Source organism: Semicossyphus pulcher, unplaced genomic scaffold, assembly GCF_022749685.1.
Source record: "Semicossyphus pulcher isolate SPU_LCO1_2020_fin unplaced genomic scaffold, fSemPul1.0.p SCAF_6, whole genome shotgun sequence".
NCBI classification, from domain to species: Eukaryota; Metazoa; Chordata; class Actinopteri; order Labriformes; family Labridae; genus Semicossyphus; species Semicossyphus pulcher.
Genome location: NW_027211737.1, coordinates 7,688,614 through 7,707,475, shown reverse-complemented (window position 1 = coordinate 7,707,475; position 18,862 = coordinate 7,688,614). Strand labels below are relative to the sequence as shown.

At 39.6% G+C, this 18,862-nt stretch overlaps 1 protein-coding gene across 3 annotated transcripts in view; it reads right to left on the bottom strand.

Moving 5' to 3' along the window:
• ksr2 (kinase suppressor of ras 2) overlaps positions 1-18,862 on the bottom strand; it is a 124,680-nt gene that overhangs the window by 52,242 nt on the left and 53,576 nt on the right. For all 3 annotated transcript variants that reach the window (XM_069682828.1, XM_069682829.1, XM_069682830.1), the window contains one exon: positions 7,418-7,590. In XM_069682828.1, coding sequence (XP_069538929.1) covers positions 7,418-7,590 — 173 coding nt within the window. The remainder of the gene's footprint in view (positions 1-7,417; positions 7,591-18,862) is intronic.

Genomic DNA, 18,862 nt, shown 5'->3' with positions numbered 1-18,862 from the left:
ATTGGGAAACGGGCCGATTCCTGTCTTTGAACCAGAGTTTGAATGTGTGTTCTCACCTCTCCAAACAAACTTGACTCCATACCCAAGTCCATACCGAAGCTGTCAGGTGTGAAAGCACCCTGAAAATCATTTATTTCTACCATTAGAAGACCAAACCAACGATCAATGACGAAATGAGTTCTGTGTGTCTGATTTATCCTATTCCTCTGACTATCCTCCCAGGAAGTACAAAACCATCAGGCGTTCCAGGAAAAGGTTCAAATGACAAAGCCCTCTAAAGTGGGTGTAGTCATTAAGACAAATCACTGGTAATGGTGGAAGTAGTGTGACGAAGCCTCATAGAGGTAGGAAGTCAGGGTGGATGGATTGGATGTTTCTTTCTCTAATTGGTTGGACTGTCCACTGACTTCTGGCCATATTGTGTATGTGTCCAAGCAAAGATGCACTAGCATGTAATTATCTAACTCTCCATCACAGTATCATAGGTGTAAAGCCAAACAAACTCATAGGAAGGCACTGATATCTCAGCTTAGACCGAGCACTGACTCATCCCGAGCAGACATGTTTGGTCAGAGATGAGTGATACGGCCGTTGGCTGGAGGGCCCTGACGTACGAGATGGCAGTGATACAGTAATCCCAAACATAGACCTGGGACGGATGTTTAGCCTGGCTTACTGGGCGCACACATTCACTTGTCCACATGAGCACACAGACACACAGGAATAGAGTTCCTGAAATAAGAGCTTAAGACCCTTGAGGGCAACTAGAGGAGCTGGCCAAGAAAAGAAAATGAGCATTGACCACATCTTCAATCTCTGTGTTTTTAAGCACTATTTTATCACGTAAACACCTTATATCGACTATATAGCTTCTAGACAAAAACATTAAAAGTATGGCAGAAAATAAAGTAATGTATTCAATATACATTAAAGGTTAAACAGTGCGTATGCAAAAAAAACAACAACCTGAAACTTGAAGCTTTAAGGGATCAGAAGATTGCAGGTTGTACATCCTAAGATATATGTTGAAGTTTTGATGATAAAGACAGTAATTGCATCACCTCTTTGACAAAACAGTGCCATAAATAATACAGAGAAAAGGCAGAGATGATCCTTTTTTATCCCCTAAAGGTAAATATCTCAGTGCTGCAGATGTTAAAGAACAAAACAGACCAAAACACACGACATCCCGAACATTTACACCTGTAATCAACACCAGCATAAACAGAGTTTTTATCAGTCTTACATCTGTTTGGAAAAAATGTAACGCATGCCTGAGGAAGCAGCTAATATCAAGGTGAGCGGTAAGAGGCGATGTTTCTGAGCGAGCGTGCAGAGCGACTCCTCCCAGAAAGCCTGAGGATGGAGTAAGAAGCAGAAGGACTCCTTAAGCCTGCTGAAGTTACAAAAAAATGCAGCGCTGACAGATCAATTACAAAGCAGGAGCACGAAAATGCAGGTGTCCAGACAGACGCGGTTACATGTTGCCCTCAGCATTTACAGCTGTAATCAACCCCAGCATAAACAAATCTCTACACATGCAGTCTGAACTGTATTTGGGAGAAAGTGGATGCATGCCCGAGGGGATGTCAGAGGTGACTCTTCTCAGAGAGCCTGAAGGAGCGGCTGACCACAACAGCTTTATCTAAAAACAGGCATGTTCCCAGACCGAGCTGTAATACCGTGTCTAATAATACGTACTAGTACAGCAGGATAAAAAAACCAACATGTACTTCCTCCTTAAAGTCCTAAAAACTCTCCGTCTACGTAAGAAGGGCTATCTCTGCCTCTGCTCGGACATTGGGTCATCAGTATGCGCTCACACACACACAGGTGGAGACACAGGAGATGGCTTCATTGTGATTGACTGCAGAGCTGTGGTCATTATTTACAGCTTTGTGATCAAATATGTCAATAAATAGATTTAAACACTAGTGAACTGCCATTTTTTGGTTAACATCCCATAAAAAAACCTGAATTAGCGTTGTTTTTTTCCAGGCCTGCACGATACGACGTGCCATTACGTTGATATTGCAATGACAATATGGAGTGTGATAAATGACTAAATATTAAAGTGTGCATATAAGCTATAACTCTTAGTTTCTATATGTGTATCTGCTGTTCTGCATGTTTTACACAACACCTGTGTCTGCAACAGGCTTCTTTTTAATCCCCACTAAATTGACACCAGTTAATCTGAGGGTAGCTGAAAGCTGCTTGGGCTTCATCTGATCGCATCCAAATGTTGTAAAAGCACGGCCATTAAAACCAGGGCTTCATCTAACAGGTAAAATGTTCACATGCTTAGTTAGAAAGCATGGTTTGTTTACATAAAATCATGTTTCTTATTCATTGCAATAAAGTCAGACGATCACGGTGTGTTTAATTCGAACGACAAAATTGCAATTTATTGCACAAGCCTAGATTTAATCAGTCACATTTTTGCTGGTTATGAAACAGACTGAAATTAATTCTGATGCCTCCATATGACCAACAAAAGCAAACCAGACCATCAGCAACAAGATTGATTATTCCTACATAGTTATTTTTAATGCCTGAACCTGCTGGCGGGGGGGGAGAGGTGTCAGGCGAAGCGATTAACTGCACGCTGCCTTTGTTTACATTTTCCAGGGCAAAAACTTACAGTGAGTGATACATGTGACTGTTAAAGAAAGCAGGAGGAGTTTCTTTGTTAAAAAACAAAATTAGCTAAGAGATTAGAGGTACGGCTTTGTCCACAGGGGGCGCCAAAATCAACACAAAATCGAAAGTTCCTCACAGGAGCTTTAATGTTCACATACAATCACAGTTTATAACATTTTAGCATAACAAGTGGTGCATTCCAATGCCTAATAATAGTTCAATGGCTAAACTGTAGTAAATTCAAAATACACTGTGTGCAGAGAGCCAGAGATTTCTTTGTCTCTGTGTAACAGGGTCATGAATATCCTGTATTTTCACAGTTGCTGTTTATAAATACACAAAATATACCTGGTGTTGAGTGTGTGAAAGAGAGTAGCGCTCCATTAGGTCCTGTTGTATATAGCTCCTCCTTCATCTCTGTTTCTTCTTCTTTGGTTTTTGTTTTATATTCCTTTGGCGCCCTCCCCTCTCCCCTTTTGTAAAATTCCCTTGTGGGAGAGGTGAGTGTCCATTGTTTAGCTGAAGCTATTGTCTTATCTTTTGTACTATTTATGGTATTCTTTGTGTATATTTTTATTTCCTACAATGTCCAACCATGTCTATTGTTACTTGTCGATGTGACCATTTAATTTGAAAATCCTGTAAATGTCAAATTTATCGCTGTGAGCTAGCTTGCGCGGTACGTTAAGCTAAATTGCAGGCCGCCATTTTAAGCTAACTTGTGTGATTTAATTTTGTCTATAGAGGAGCTGGAGCGGGCTGGGAGATGAAACGGAGGTTCTATCTGTTTTTCTGTTTACCAGTGGCATAATAAATTCACTGAAAGAGTCCCGGTGTCAAAGCCTCATTAACACAACACAACGCAGAAGTCCACCGGTCACATCTCTGACACAAGCAGCTAAAAACAGTCTTTAATTTTCTAGATCTGAACATTTAATTAATTACAACAACAACATTGTATGCATCAGTTTTCTTTACATTACATACAGCTGCACTGAAAACTGATGGGGAAGTTGGCTGTGGCTCAGTGGTACAGTCGGAAGGTTGGTGGTTCGATCCCCAGCTCCCTCGGTCTACAAGTCTCCTGGGCAAGACACTGAACCCCAAATTGCTCCCTGTGGCATATCCATCAGTTTGTGAGTGATGACTGATTGACAGTTGGGCACTTTACGCAGCAGCCTCTGCCATCAGTGTGTGAAAAGGTCAGCACGTGTGTATAATTATATGTATGAATATGTGTGCTAATGGGGAAAATGTTATGTTGTATATTTACACAAATATAACACAAAGACCTTACCATTAAAAAATGCACAAAGTTTGCTAAACCTAACTACAGTATAAGACTGTTTAATGTTTTAGGTGCTGTGATTACATATTGATTTGCAAGAGTGGATACTTTAATCAATGTTTTTGAACCTGGCAAATACATTAAAGATTTTCCTCTATATGATGACTAAGAAGATCCAAGCATCAGTTGTTGCACATTCTCTATCATAAAATACAGACGAGATTGTAGAATGTGCTATTTACAAATCTGCAGTTAGTGTTCACAATAAATGTATATTTTTCTGTTTATGTGGCAGAGCTAAACTTTGTGTTCTCTGCAGAGTGACGTCTATGAGCTTTGTTACGTCACTGCGACAAGTTTTTACAAGCTCCAAGTTTCACACAGAAGAGACAAACAACACCGTCAGGCACGATCAATGTGATGTGTGAGAAAAATGATCCAAAGTCCTCATGTGTTTAGGTTATAAATAATATTAAATGTTGTAGTCTTAACTTCGTTTTCAGGTGGCTGAATAATTACCTGAAATTTTGTTGTTTGTATTTTTCAGACACTTTGTTGTTCATCCAGCCATGGCCAGTGATGAATTCATGCTTTACGCTGAGTGGTGCTCCAAAGGCTCGGTAGTGATAAGTGCTATTCAAATGGCTTTAATAATTGTATTAGTATTTAAGAGACCTGTTAAGATGGATGAATGAACACTTGGATGGCTTGTCTCAAAGTGGCAAAGATGGGCGATGCCCTGAATTCTCTTCAGGCTTTATTAAAAGCTTCAAGAAGCCGGACAGAGGAAACACTTCCCTTCCATCCATGAAACACCCTAAACTAGTTTTCATTTTTTAATTAGCAGTTATAAACCAACATTGTAACTTAATAGAAACTTATTTTAGTATTATTATGTGCAGTTGTATAGTTTATGTTCCTAAATGTGTTTATGTTCAGAGTTAGATGTGGTGTCTTAACTGTGATTGAAGCTGCTGTGACAGTGTAATTTCCTGTCAAGGATGAATAAAGTCTATTTGCTTTCCAAAACATAGGTTAGTAACTGTTGTCATAGAAGATTTAATAAGATCAGGTGCTATGATGAACAATTATTTTGAATTGATGAACACTTAACTTAGCTCAATTACTCAGTGGTGTAAGAGCTACTTGAGCAGACTGTGTTGATTGAACATGAAAGCATTGCCTAACAACACACTGAGGTGTCTTGTTAGTTTGATTACACTGAACATCATAAAAGACCTTTTTGTTGTTGGCATGAAAAGTAAATTTAGTTCGACAAATAAGGGTTCAGTATATTTAACATGGATAAATCACTATCAGTAATCGTGATTGTTACATGTGCAACAAATGTTTTGACTGATTTCATGACCTTTGGTGAAAGGGTGCAGCAAGGGTCAAGGAAGAACTCAATACATTTTGGAGCAGATCTGATCAGACTCAAACAAACAACAATATTCACCAAACTGAAATGCTACAGTTTTAGAAATATATTGTGGGCCTGATCCAGATCTGAACCCCATTGAAAAGTTCCTGAATGTGATCAAGAGGAAGATGGACGGTCACAAGCCATCGAACAAAGCTGTGCTGCACCAAGAGTGGCCTAACGTCACCCAGCAACACTGTGACAGACTGGTGGAGAGCATGCAGAGATGCATAAAAGCTGTAATTAAAAACCAGGTTATTCCACCAAATATTGATTTGTGAACTCTTCCTGAGTTAAAACATTAGTATTCTGTTGTTCAAACATGAACATTTCTTTGTATTATACGAGGTCTGAAAAACATCTGTTTTTTGTATCGTTTGTTGTCTTAACCAGTCGTCATTTTCTGCAAATAAAAGACTTGAATGAGAATATTTTGTTTGGGAGTAGAAGAAATGTTGTTTACAATAAAACAAAAGGTCATTTTACACAAACACAAACCATTAAATAGTAGAACCAAAGAAAAACATATTTTTGCAGTGGTCTCTTAATTTTTTTCCAGAGCTGTATAATGTTTGCACTTGCAGATTTGCATATCAACAATGGGCTATTGGCCTTGGTCGAGGTTGGCGCTTTCAGAGTACCCTCTTAGTTAAATACATTAAATTTGATCCAAATGTTCTGTAGCACTTTTCCAAAGGGTCAAAGGTCAAGGTGTTCATTGGAACAGTCTACATAATGAGATATTTAACTAATAAGACAAACAATTCTTCTGCTGGAGGAGGATAAACACGAGTAGGAGAGATTTTTTTTTTTACTGGAACACAAGATTTATTTTCATTAAAGGCTCATTGGCCTGTAAAGGTTAACGAAGATTTATGAACAATTAGTAAAACCATTAATTACAGCTTCTAAACCTTTTGAAAAGAGCACTGATAATTATATTTTTCACACTGGTTTGGACCAAACATTGCAAGCTTGTAATGTATTCTTGCACACAGTGTCAATGGAGACTATACCAATATATTCAGGGCGGGTTGTTATTCAAGTATTTCTCTGTCCTCTCATGCATGCCGTGCAATTATTCCATGTCATGCCTCCATCAACAAACATGCACTGCTGCGACCTGTTTGTGGAGGTCTACAACTATTCACAACATTAAGTGACCGCCATTCATCACGCCTTTCCTTGACACGGCCTCCATTACTCCCCGTCTCCTCCTCAGTCTAATGGCTTCCGCAGAATGCCCATAATGCATCAGCCAATAAGGCTACTAATGTGCAGCAACACACCACCTCCGGTCATTAAGGCGCGGCCTGATTGTTGGTTTGTTGCATTTTCCAGCAGAGCTGTATTTAAGTATATTCTTAATGAGAAGATCTATGATAATGGGCGTGCAGAGGGTGGAAGGTTTAAGACGTTAGAAAGTTGAAACAGAAGATAAAAATATTGTTGCAAAGCTTATTTAGGAAAAGAATAAGAAAAATACTTCCCCCTATTTCTTTAAAAAGATAACTATGGAAGCCTGTTTCCGCCACTTGGATGAAAAAAAACAACTATCCTGTTAGTTATCATATTGAGAAACTTTCTAAATACTTCAACTATGGCAAAATTTTGACTTATCTCAAAATAATGACTTAGTATCTCAATATTTTGACTTAGTATATCAGTATTTAGACGAAGTATTTCAACATTATCTGAATTTCCCCCCTGGGGATCAATAACTGATTATCTTATCTTCATATCTTATTCAAAATATTGAGATACTAAGTCATTATTTCGAGATATTAAGTCACTAATTTGAGATTCTTAATCATATTTTGAGACACTAAGTCATATATTGAGATGCTAAGTCATTATATTGAGAACATTTCTCAACATGATGGGTTTATTTCAGTTTTTAACCCCAGGGTTCACTTCCCAGAAAATGAGTCATTGCAAGGGAACAAAATGAGCAGAAGTCAAAAGGGATTAGAATATGAAAGAAATCTATATTAAAGGCATTAAAAATTCTCACTTCATAAAAGCTGGAGTGTGAGCTGATTAAAAAAGAGGAGCTGACTTACTTGCAGAGGGTGTTTCAGCGTGGACAGGAGGTGTGGAAGGGATGAAGGAGGGGAAGAAGAACGATCGCAGGGATCGTTCGGTGTGCAGGGGCGAGCGCTGCGTGGGCAGGTTCTCACAGCTGCCCACGCTGCTGTGGATCTTAAGGTTCAAGGGCTTGGTCTTCTTCTTGGCTCTGAGGGAAACAAGACAAGAAAGAAAACATGAGGTTGACAGAATATGGATGTACACGTACAGTAGCTAATCAAACTTTCAATTCCAATGATGGTTAATAAACACAGTCTGACAAGTGTGACAATGCACTCTACAGGATACAACATACACACTAAGGAAAGTTGTTTTGCTTTCATGTCATGTCCAGCCATTCTTTCATTTGTCTTTAAATGACAAAGTCAGGCTTAAATAAAACATAAAACTGCTCAGGCCACTTTTTTGATGTTTTTTGTGCTTTTTCATTTTTTTTTGTAGCCATGTCAGCAGAGAATTTGTTGTTCAGTCAGTTTGTCTAACACTTTGCTTCAGGCTGAAATAGTTATACAACCATTGGATGAATTGTCATGACATTTGGTGGAGACAATTATGGCCTTGTCCAGTCCGCCAACCTAAATACGTTTATTGGCCTATTCACATTGTATCCAGTACATAAACTGTATAAAGGAAGTGGCTGTAGTCACTGAGACAACACCCAATGGTTTGTGAACCCCCTGTTTGGATGCCTTGAGTTTGGCATTTTGAACGCCAACTTGGTTCTTTGGGACCAAAAGTGACCTCTTTTGGACGACGGTGTGGATACACATTGTAACATCTCTATCCCAGTAGACACGCTGCTGTGGGAGCGACTTTCACAGTCAATCACAGGTAGCTTATATAAGTCTTTGATCCAGATTGATTTAAAACTCAAGACAGCAAAAAGCTACATGAAATGCAATGTTTAAAATCATATCCTAGACACATTTAGAGATGTATGAAATTAAATTATTGGATTTTTACAGATTCATCTTTGCCCAGACTTTTAAATCAGTTTGTGAAGTGTCTTTTGGATCACTCACGATACAGCATACAACGACAGAGTCAAATAAAGATTGAGAGAAACGCATGAGATCCGAATCAATGCCAGAGGTCGAGATGATTTCTTAGTCTTCCACGTTGGAAAGGGAAAGCCATACATAGTTACTGACTCCTCTGTCTTTGCCACAGCAACCCATGCAGATAGGTTCGTGATGACCTTATTTCCCTGCAGTCTGAACAAAGACTAAGGTTACTGGAGAATAAAATCTAACTTTGGGGTTGCTTTTCCTCTGGCTCCACCATTAAACTGATTGTTTTCAGCTTTGATTAAAATATCTCAATAAGTATCTGATGGACTGCCATGAAAGTTGATACAATGATTTTGGTTTTCGGGGCATATGAAAAGGCACCCACCTTTCTTTTATTTATATTTACCAGTCCTTTGATGAAATGCTGGAATGACCACCAACTTACTGAAGTAATTCTATCTTTTCAACCATCTTTAAAAACATCAGCGTTACCCACCTGGCTTTAGTTGCGGCCAGCATCAAGTTGCAAAAGCTTGAGTCATAACCACACAGGAGAGATAATACATTCTCCACCCACATTAGTCCATATACATAGAACATAATGCAATGCAGCTGAAATACATTTTAGATTTTGAATAAGTGATGTGACTCTGCTCCGACCAGTAACTATCATTATTATTCTCCCCTCCTACACAAACTGTACTGTGCTGTATATTCCACAGCTGAATGCAATGAGCGCACACAGGCTCATGGAGGGGTATGAAAGTCGCTCGGGTGGACAAAACAGGATTAGAGAAAGAGAAAAGGTGCGCCAAGACGAGTCGAATACAATAAAACCTTTGAAATATAACTTTAGGAAAGGATACATAGGCCCGGATTATGTCTTGGTGGATTTGGTTCCTTTATTCTGAATGAAAATCTGTTTGTTTTGACTCAACTGCACTGACTTCAACTGCAAATCTCTAACTTGGCCTGTTTATCAAACTATCCAATAGACATTTTACTTGTTTTTTTTGTCATTTTTTTGCCCCTCTGTACCTCCACAGACTAACTACAAGACCAGTACAATATCGTGCTTTTGCATACACACGGAAAAACAAATTATAGGTGTTATGGCACACTTCACTTAAGTATAGTGTACAGAACCAAATAATTATAGGATTAAGTGATCATGATACAGTGTGTAATGTTGTGTGTCACGTTCAAGACTACTGGCAGCAGGCCAGAAAGAAATACACCGACTGCAGGATGAGACAAGTCTGCATGGAAGAGGGACAGATGATAACACAGGAAAAGAAAAAGAAAAAGAAATGAAAAGTTGTACATCATGACAAACAATAATACGTATGAGAAAGCTTTTGTTTTTGGACCCAATGACAAATGTATTTTTTTGTTATTCAGCGTAGTTGCTGATACATTACTGTCAGTTCTTACATGTAAAGTATTGTTGCTGTGTATAAGTTCCTGTTTATGTTTGCTGTTGTTCTGCAGTTGTGTATTGAGGGAGTTATTGTCCACCATAGAGAGTAATTGGCTGAGAAGTAGTTCCGGGGGAGGGAAGAGGGAGTTATTGCTATAAAGCTACTTTAATAGGGAGATCTGGTTCTGGGGAGAGACACACATGTTGAGCGAGTGAGAGTTAAGTGAGAAAAGCAGTTAGCCAACCTGTTTGTTGTTTAAGGACACCTCAACCCTGTGTTAGCTGTTGCTGTGACAAGGAAATAAATCTAGGCTCTGTTGAGCTAGCAACGCACATCGCCTCTTGTTCGTTCTTCCTCCATCCGTCTAGCTACCGTGCAGCGCTACAGTATGTCATAACAATAAGTAAAACAACTTAGAGTCCATACATGTTAGCAACTCTGTGAGCCTGTACTTAGTCACAGTGGTGCTTAAGCTAAATGCTAATATCAGTGAGCTAACAAGCTCAAAATCGCATGCTAATATGCTAATGCTAAACAAGTATAATATTCACCATGTTCCCTTAGTTTCAACTAATCAGCACAAACTTCGAGAATGCCAGCATTTCCACTTTATTGTTCTGTATTTGGTCAGAAAATTATTAAGTTTAGAATACTGATATTTTTTATCAATTATATTGATCCAATCACCACATATCAAACCATCCTGATAAAAGCATTGGATGAAGTAGAAATTTCATGTGTTGCTGCTGCTAGATGAAAAGCCTAATTTAATTACCCATTAATAAGTTTGAGTAATTTACTGAGTAAAAGTCAAAACTTTCTGATTCCAGCTTCTTAATTATGAATATTTTCTTTTTTTTTACTCCTCTATGAGAGTAAGCTGAATATCTTTGGGGTTCTGGACAGAACAAGACATTTAAAGAAGTCATCTTGGGCTTTGATGAACAATGAGTGCCATTTGACATTTTTAAACCAATAATTAATTGATTGATACAGAAAACAACCAACAGATTAACTAACTATGAAATGAATCGTATTTGCAGCTCTTGTTATTTCAATCTGGACAAATGTGGTGGATCAACCAACAGACTGATAGACAAAGCCAATAGAGCAGTTATTGCATTATTTATTGTAAATCTGCTGACGAGTATTTTTGGGATAGGAGTGATGCAATCAAGGTTTAATAAACTGGTTATTTAGACTTGGCTGAGAGGCAGTGTTCCACCAAACAGCTGTCTGTGTGGTTACAGTACTATTTATCTCTTTTAAGAGTATAAGTCTTCAATGAAACTGCATAATCACTACCTTGTGCTTTCTTTTGTGGACACCTGTCATTTCAGAAATGATTTATAGATAATTAAGCTTGTCTGACGATTTGTTCTTGTAAAACGTTTGTGCATGTCATGTACTCAGAGTGAGGTAACTTTGAGCCAAGTGACTTAGTGATGCAACCTACACAACAGATACCTGCGATGTTATACAGATAAGACTTCAAAACTTCCTATGTAGGCCTATGTATTGATTAATTTTGACCTCAAAATACACGCTGAAGTAATGGGGGAAGCCAGTGCCACAAGGCTAGATTAATTGACTATTGGATAAAATGATTTTTCCAACTCTCTTTGGCTTTGCCCCTCTGATTATCTGAGTCTTTAACAGACCATATTCTGTAGTTTCACGATGGTTAAATGCAGTCATTTATCAAGCTTGGGCTTACGTTGGAGTTATTTCTTAATACGTGGCCCAGGAGGCAAACACATGGAAAGATACTATTCTTACTTCAGGCGTGCATGCACATAAAAATTCATGCCAAGATACAAAAATAAACGTCCCTTTGACCTGAAGGAACAACATTCAAGTCCTCCGGCTTAGCTGAAGTCGAGTGACGTGCGGAAAAGTGGCGACAACCCTGAGAGAGTTCCCCAAGTTCTTCAGATTCTGAAGTCTAAAACTGACTTGAAACTTGTGTCTGAGTGACGCACAGAGTAGAGACAGTTTAGACAGGGCAGGTCAAAGGGATGCACAGAGAGCGAGGCAGGAAGACAGGAAACAGAAAGGGAAAGAAGAAGAGTAGGTGACATATAGAGCTAAACTAAGTAATAATAGAATGCAGGGCTATATGCAAATATAAGATGACATTTGTGAGTCGAGACAGACGCGAACTTAAAAGTGACAGGTGAGAAAAAGTGAGAAAAAAACAGACTTTTAAAAGAAACAAACCATGGCTTTGACTCCTGACTTTTTCATGCAAAGTAACACTCATTAAGTGTTCAATCCCACAGGAATGTTTCCTCCCATGTCAGTCTCTCACTCCCTACACTGAGTCACGCAATTAGACCTGTAAACCAGCCCAGCACTTCACTCCCATCTCCTGCAACAAGGAAGCAGCCTGCAGGTTATCACTTCTCCGTCATAGAGCTTTTGTCAGCTATTCCGATTAGCCCACTTTATGCCATCTGAATCTAAATTAAACCATTCATCTCCTCGTATGCATGCCTTTATCCTCTCCCAGAATGATTTGTAAATGTTCAGTCAGGGAAAAGTGAAAATGAATGGAGAGAGAAGGGAGAGGATTCCCAATTTTGGTCTACAAAAAGGCTGTCGGTGAAGGCACACGGGTGGAGCGGGAGGGGGAGGGGGGCGCTGTCAACTTCACAGTTGTTAAAGCATCTATTCAGATATCTTTTTCTGCTCGGCTTATAGGAAGTTCAAAGAAAGAGGAACTCGAAGAATACACGATACAGAGAGACAGAAGAAAGAGGAGGTGGGTGACTTGTCAAGTGTCAAGAGAAATCAGCGAAGGTGTGAATAGTGGAGTTGTCCTTTGATCTCGTCTAGTCACGACTCGCATGTCTCACAGATGGAAATCACTTCATGTTTGTGTCACATTTCAAGAAGCGTTTTGGAGTCTTTTATCGCCCTGGGTCGTCCACGGTAAGTAAACAGGAACACCAAAGTTTTTCTTTAACAGTATCACTTGAACTTCAGGCAATTCCACTTTAAATATTAGAGTGATTCGGGGCACAGGTTAAGCTCAGCTGTTAAATCGCGCCCATATACAAAGGCTACTCCTTGATGCGGCGGCCCAGGTTTGACTCCCACCCTCGGCCCTGCCGCATGTCATCCCCACTCTTTCCCTGTTTCCAACACTATCCACTGTCCTCTGTCTCTGAATAAAGGCATAAAAGGCCAAGAAAAATAATTAAAGAAGTATAGTAGTGATTCAATTACGCATTGTGTCATTTTTTTCACCTTTTATTTATACTCCTTAGTCCCTTTTTTTCCGGTAATATATCCCAGATTCCTCTGGTAATAGTAAGGTTCCATTTCATCTATCACAAAGTGCAATTTTAAGTGAATTTGTGGTAAGCAAGGTGCAAAAAGTCAAGCTGTTGGCAGACGATATCTTGTTTTCTTCATGCAGACGATATCTTGTTTTCTCCTTTCCTTGTAAATGAATCACTGCGTAATTGCAGTGATTCATTTACGCATTATGTCATATTTTTCACCTCATATTAATACTTTATTACCTCTTTTTCCTGTAACAATGTCCCAGTTTCCTCTGGTAACAGTAAGGATCAATTTCATCTATATCGAAGTGCAATTTGCAAGCATGGTGCAAAATATCCAGCTGTTTGAAGACGATATCTTGTTTTCTCTTCCTACTGATCTAAAAAGAATAATCGTTGACTTTTTCGTGAACTGTTCAACTGTGTCAAAGGACACCCTGCTCAACGTTATGTGGGGAGAGTACAAAACAAGTTACATAAAAGTTCAAAATGTCAAACCAATCATATACATTTTGTCAGGCCAAAACTTCTGTGATTTGCAAAGGTAGATGAAAGCTTCATTTCAACTTTCCTCGATGCTTTACTTTTTGAAGATGAGATATTCACTTTACAATACACAAGCAAGCAAGGAAAAGAAATCTGACATTCATGCACACACGTACATGTATTCACCCACCCACGCTCTCCACATCAACTTCCCACACGCTCGCAGAAACAGTAATTACAGTGACACCTTCAAGCAAAAGTTCCATTTGATCAAGGACAGAGGAGAGTACAGGAGAGCAGCGATCCGTCAAATGACATGTCACCTTTACATTCTGACATCTAAAGAGGATTCTGAAAAGGGTCATGAATATTGCACAGCTTTCTGCCTAACTAGCTAACAGTTGCTTGGAATCAAATTGGCACATTACGCTGTGATGCTGCAAAACATTCAGACTGTCTAATTAACACTCGTGTCCATCTTGGAGAGTACAACTTGCAGGATTCCATCTGCATACCTCCACTTTCTACCTCAGAAATATGCAAAGAGCTCTTCCGAGGCCCATATGGCGAGAAAAGCACCCTGTTGCTTTCTATGCAAATAGAACGGTGGAATAATATCTCTGGCAGCCACTGCTCTTTGCGGCTTTAATAAAGTTGGTGGCAAGAATAATGATTACAACAGAGAATTGCTGTGAGCCCTTTGAGCGGTTTCATCGGAAGCAGGTTGTCTTGCCTTCAGATGTCTGCGGTGTCAAGCCTGAGTTGAATAAAAAAAGGTGGCTGTCTGCAACCATGGGTAGGCTTTTAATTTTAAATTCCTGAGGCAAGTTAGTAAAGCCAATGCCGAAGTTGATCTAGAAGGAACTCATTGTTATTGCAAAGGTAGTTCGACCATCCAGATATTTCCCTTCATTCATTTGAAAGTTAAAATCCTTTTCTGAGTTTGAGACTTTGTTTTCATATGAAAAAAAAATGTATCCTTGAATTCATAGACATATGAGGGCCTGTGTCCACTGGCAGCGCCTATTCTCTATACAAAACCAATGCAGTTCAGCGTTTTCAGCGTCCCCAACGCTCTTGGCAGTAGCCGTTTTTTGTCGCTGTGCTCAAAGCGCTGTCAGTTGAAAATAGTTCAACTTTTGGAACACTAGTACGCTCGTCAATGTCACTTCTCATTTGCCAACCAATCAAAACAAAGAAGGGGCGGGACTTCAGAGGAGAAGCTTATCGTTTCGTTTTTTCGAGGGTACAATTAACAGGTCTAGAGCTGCTGCTAATTCATTTTCATCGATTTGTAAAATTACCGCGAATAAAAGCAAATACTAAGCATACAGAGCGATTTAAAACAGACTTAACGATCATTATTGAAGAAAGCGTAAGCGCCGTCAGAAAACTTTCAGAACCTAGCAACAGCAGGCGCCAGTGAGAATTGCTCTGACATTGCCGTGGGCGCTGCCATCAAAAAAGTGGACAAAGACCCTAAAGGTTATTTAAACAATATCCCATGAGAGGGAGTTATGTTGTAATGAATATCATCACGGCTGTTATTCAGTCGATTCAATTTACTCCACCTGGTCATAACCAACAGAAATAATGGCACAAACAATTAAAAAAAGACTTGAGTTGTTATAAACCAGAATTATGCTTCAAAGTAACATGAAAAGTCCAATTAATTTCACCATAGAGTAAACTGATCGATAGGAAACAACGCACAACAGTTGTGTTCCAAGTTTGACAGAGAAATCTAAGAGGTAATGTGATTCTTGAATAAGGGTAGGGATAAAAGCAAACAAAAAAACAGGGCTGGAAAATCATAGAAAAGAAGGTGGATTCAGATTTAATCAAGCAGGGAATAAGCAGATCTCAGTACCTTGTTGTGTGCAGAAGAAGGTGATGAAAACAAACATATGGTATCTTGTAACTGCTGAACCTTCACGGCTACAGCAAGCAGTATTTCAGCAAAACTCTCATACATGCTTGTTGCCTTTTCTTAATGTTAAGTTTGCTTGTCAGAAGTCCTATCTTGAGTGTGAACCTCTGTATCAAACACTGCTGCGCTACCACTGCACACGTCATCACTAAATATAACAGCAAGTTAGTTAAACGCAGGTTTCGTGGACACAGAGAGTCGTGTCTGTCAGCCCCTGTGTGAAGGTGTGTGTGCGTGACCATATTTTCTCTGATAGTCGTATGATGCCTCATGATGACGACACCTCCTGATCACCTGTTGAGACGGTTAGATCGTAATAACGCACAAATAAAAAGCCGCTTCCCTCCGACTTCCCTCTCTCGTCTTTAACCGTCAGCGTCTCCCACTGGGATATCGGTGGGTGTCAGTGCGCTGTCAGAGGCCAGGAGAGGCAAAGCACTCTCCTTTGGGATGAGATCCATATTTGTGTGCTTGTGCGTGTGTCATGGATTGAAAGCTGGAAATGATGCTGAGGAGACAGCAGGAAACCCAAGGTGTAAAAAGAGAGATGCAGAAAGGATTGTAAAAGAAACCAGGCCGGTGTGAGAGACAGGGAGACAGAGGGGGTGGGGGAGAAGATGACCAGGTGTTTTGGGACCGGGGAGAAGGGAGTGAAGAGTTGACAGGAAGGCGGACGGTGACATGGTGTCTTCAGTAGCCTCTCGGGGACACAGCACAGCCTGTCTGGTTAAAATAGTCATATTCTTACAGGCTGCTGTCATGTGAAGCCATGAGCACTGGTATGTTAATGTATTATGGGCCTAAGATGTGGTTTATATGTTCATTCCACTTGATAGCTTAGCACTGAAACAACAGAGGACACTGTGATGACAGTAGCATGTAGCGAGGAACATTCCACATGTTGACAGCCAGTCTCAAAGTCTATTTTCGTGTTGTGTGTGCATATTTTCTGTGTTGCAGTAATCTCAGTGAAAGTAACTATTTTAGCTCCAACTCCAACATGTTTCAATCAATATTAGTTGCAATTGTTCGTAGTCAATCATAGTAAAAGATCTTTTGTCACTAAATCACTACATGTCTAAGAACCATATTTTGGTATTGTATTCACATTTTCCTACTTAAAGGGGGGGTATTATGCTAATTTCAATATTCATATTTCACTCTGTGATACCTGTGGAGTAGCTTAGTATAATTTAAGGTTAAAAAAACTCCTCACTTTTCTCAAACTGGTGCTCTGTGCAGGCCCTCATACAGCCTCTGCCTGAAATGAGTCAGTCAGCTCTGGCCCTTTAAGAAACCCCGCCCCTACAAGCCCACTTTCTTCTGATTTGACAGCTCTCCGAAACCTCACTTTGTGACGTCACAATGTGCAGCGTGTAGAAAACACTGTGTGAAACCTGCCTGCAGACTGAGCTAAGAAGCCTGGGGATTACTCCAACATACTTGAACCTACAGATCTGAAACTTCACCCACGTTTAGTTTGGACGTCTAACATTGTAACATTTATATACAGTATATGTCTTAAAATGTGTAACCCCTCTTTAAAAGACTTGTTTCCTGATTTTCAAACTGATCCCTTTCCATCTCAGTTTGATATATAGTGTACAAAAGAGCTGCCGTTGTCGCAAGAGCTCTCTGTGTCTCTTTTCTTGCTTTCAGATCGGCCTAAGTGCAAACACCACCAGTACGGCCATTCGATATAGTTAGTGGCCTGAAAGAAGTAAGGGCTATATCAGCTTTGATTTTAAGCTTCTAACAGTTTCCAACAGCACAAATGGCCTCCCAAATTATGAGGGCAGAAGACGTTTTGGTATACAACCGAAAAGCAAGCAATGCATTCTGGTACACGAAGGCACTGCCGTTATGATTCTAAAAGCAAGAGAAGTTAGCTTTCTCTGTCAATAGAACACAAACTCAGGTATTTACGGCTTTACCAACAACAATGATTAGACATGCACATAAAACATGCCAATAACTTTAATTTGCCGACACTAGATGAGTTGTCCAGTGAGCTATGGCCAGCCTTGAATCCTAATAACTGCTACTTCACTTGCTCTGTTAAGAGTTATTGTCGTAGCAGAGCCCAACAGCCCAGCAATCTGCATGAGTCAGATGCTTATCAACCAAATAAGTCAGAAATACAATCGAAGAAGATACAAAACAAGAAGAACAGTAATTACCGTTTTCAAGTTCCTAATATACATAAAGAAGAGAGTGAGTCTACAGTGGCCTTCCTGTGGAGACAGAGCTGTGTAGGAGATGTTTAGCATGTAGTAGCTGTTCTTTAAATCTTACACAAAGACTTAACAACAAAATAGACTTAACATTAACCTGGGTTTGGAAATGCTGAAATACAAACACAGTTTTCTCCATGCTGGAGCCCTCATCACATGGGAGTAGTTCCACTTTGAATTTTTTGGCCCTGCCTCTCAGAGCCATTTCCGCTAACCAAAACACACACTCAAATTACCGGAAAAAACCCAGCAAGGATCCCGCACGCTGGCGTATTTTATTGCAGAACAGCTTCTCTGTGTTGGTCCGAGGTTAACGTTCACAGGTATGTAAACTCCAATGACTGTAGTGATTGTTTTTGTTACGTCTCCTCTCGCTGTTAATCCTCCACTCTGCTAATCCGGAACTGATCGGCTACAGGAGTTGTATTTGTCAACAGAGCTGTCAATCATCCTTTTTACAGAATCCAATAACTCATTAAAAATAAACTTGTCAGAAAAATGAACACTTGGACATAAATCAGCATGATAAGAACTAACTATAATGACAGAAACCATGTTTGAGATGTTATAGTTTGACTCATGTCCCATCTGTTAACATGGAGGAGGCGGGCTTTATGACCTATACTGCAGCCAGTCAGCAGGGGGTGATAGAGAGGGTTTGGCTTAACTTTTAGGGAGCTGCCATTTCGTCCATCTATTTGTACATTCTATGGTCAATATAGATAAATATAGTCAACCACTGGTCATAAAGCCAGAATAATAACCTATTAGTCCAGCAGACTACCTGTAATACAGGTTATACAGAATCTAATTTTGTGCTGCACCTACTGCGATCAAATGTTCTGAACCAGATGCAAAAACGATTTCCTGAATGAGGTTCAGAGCTACTTCTGTCTTCCCTATTAAAAACTATAGAGTTGAAATGTCTCCATTCCTCTTCCCTTTCAGTTCATCTTTTGCGATGATAATTCAGATGTTTGGATTTGTGCAGGAATTGTTTTTTGTATATCTATATATTTAAGAACCATAAATTCATGTGCATGAAAGTT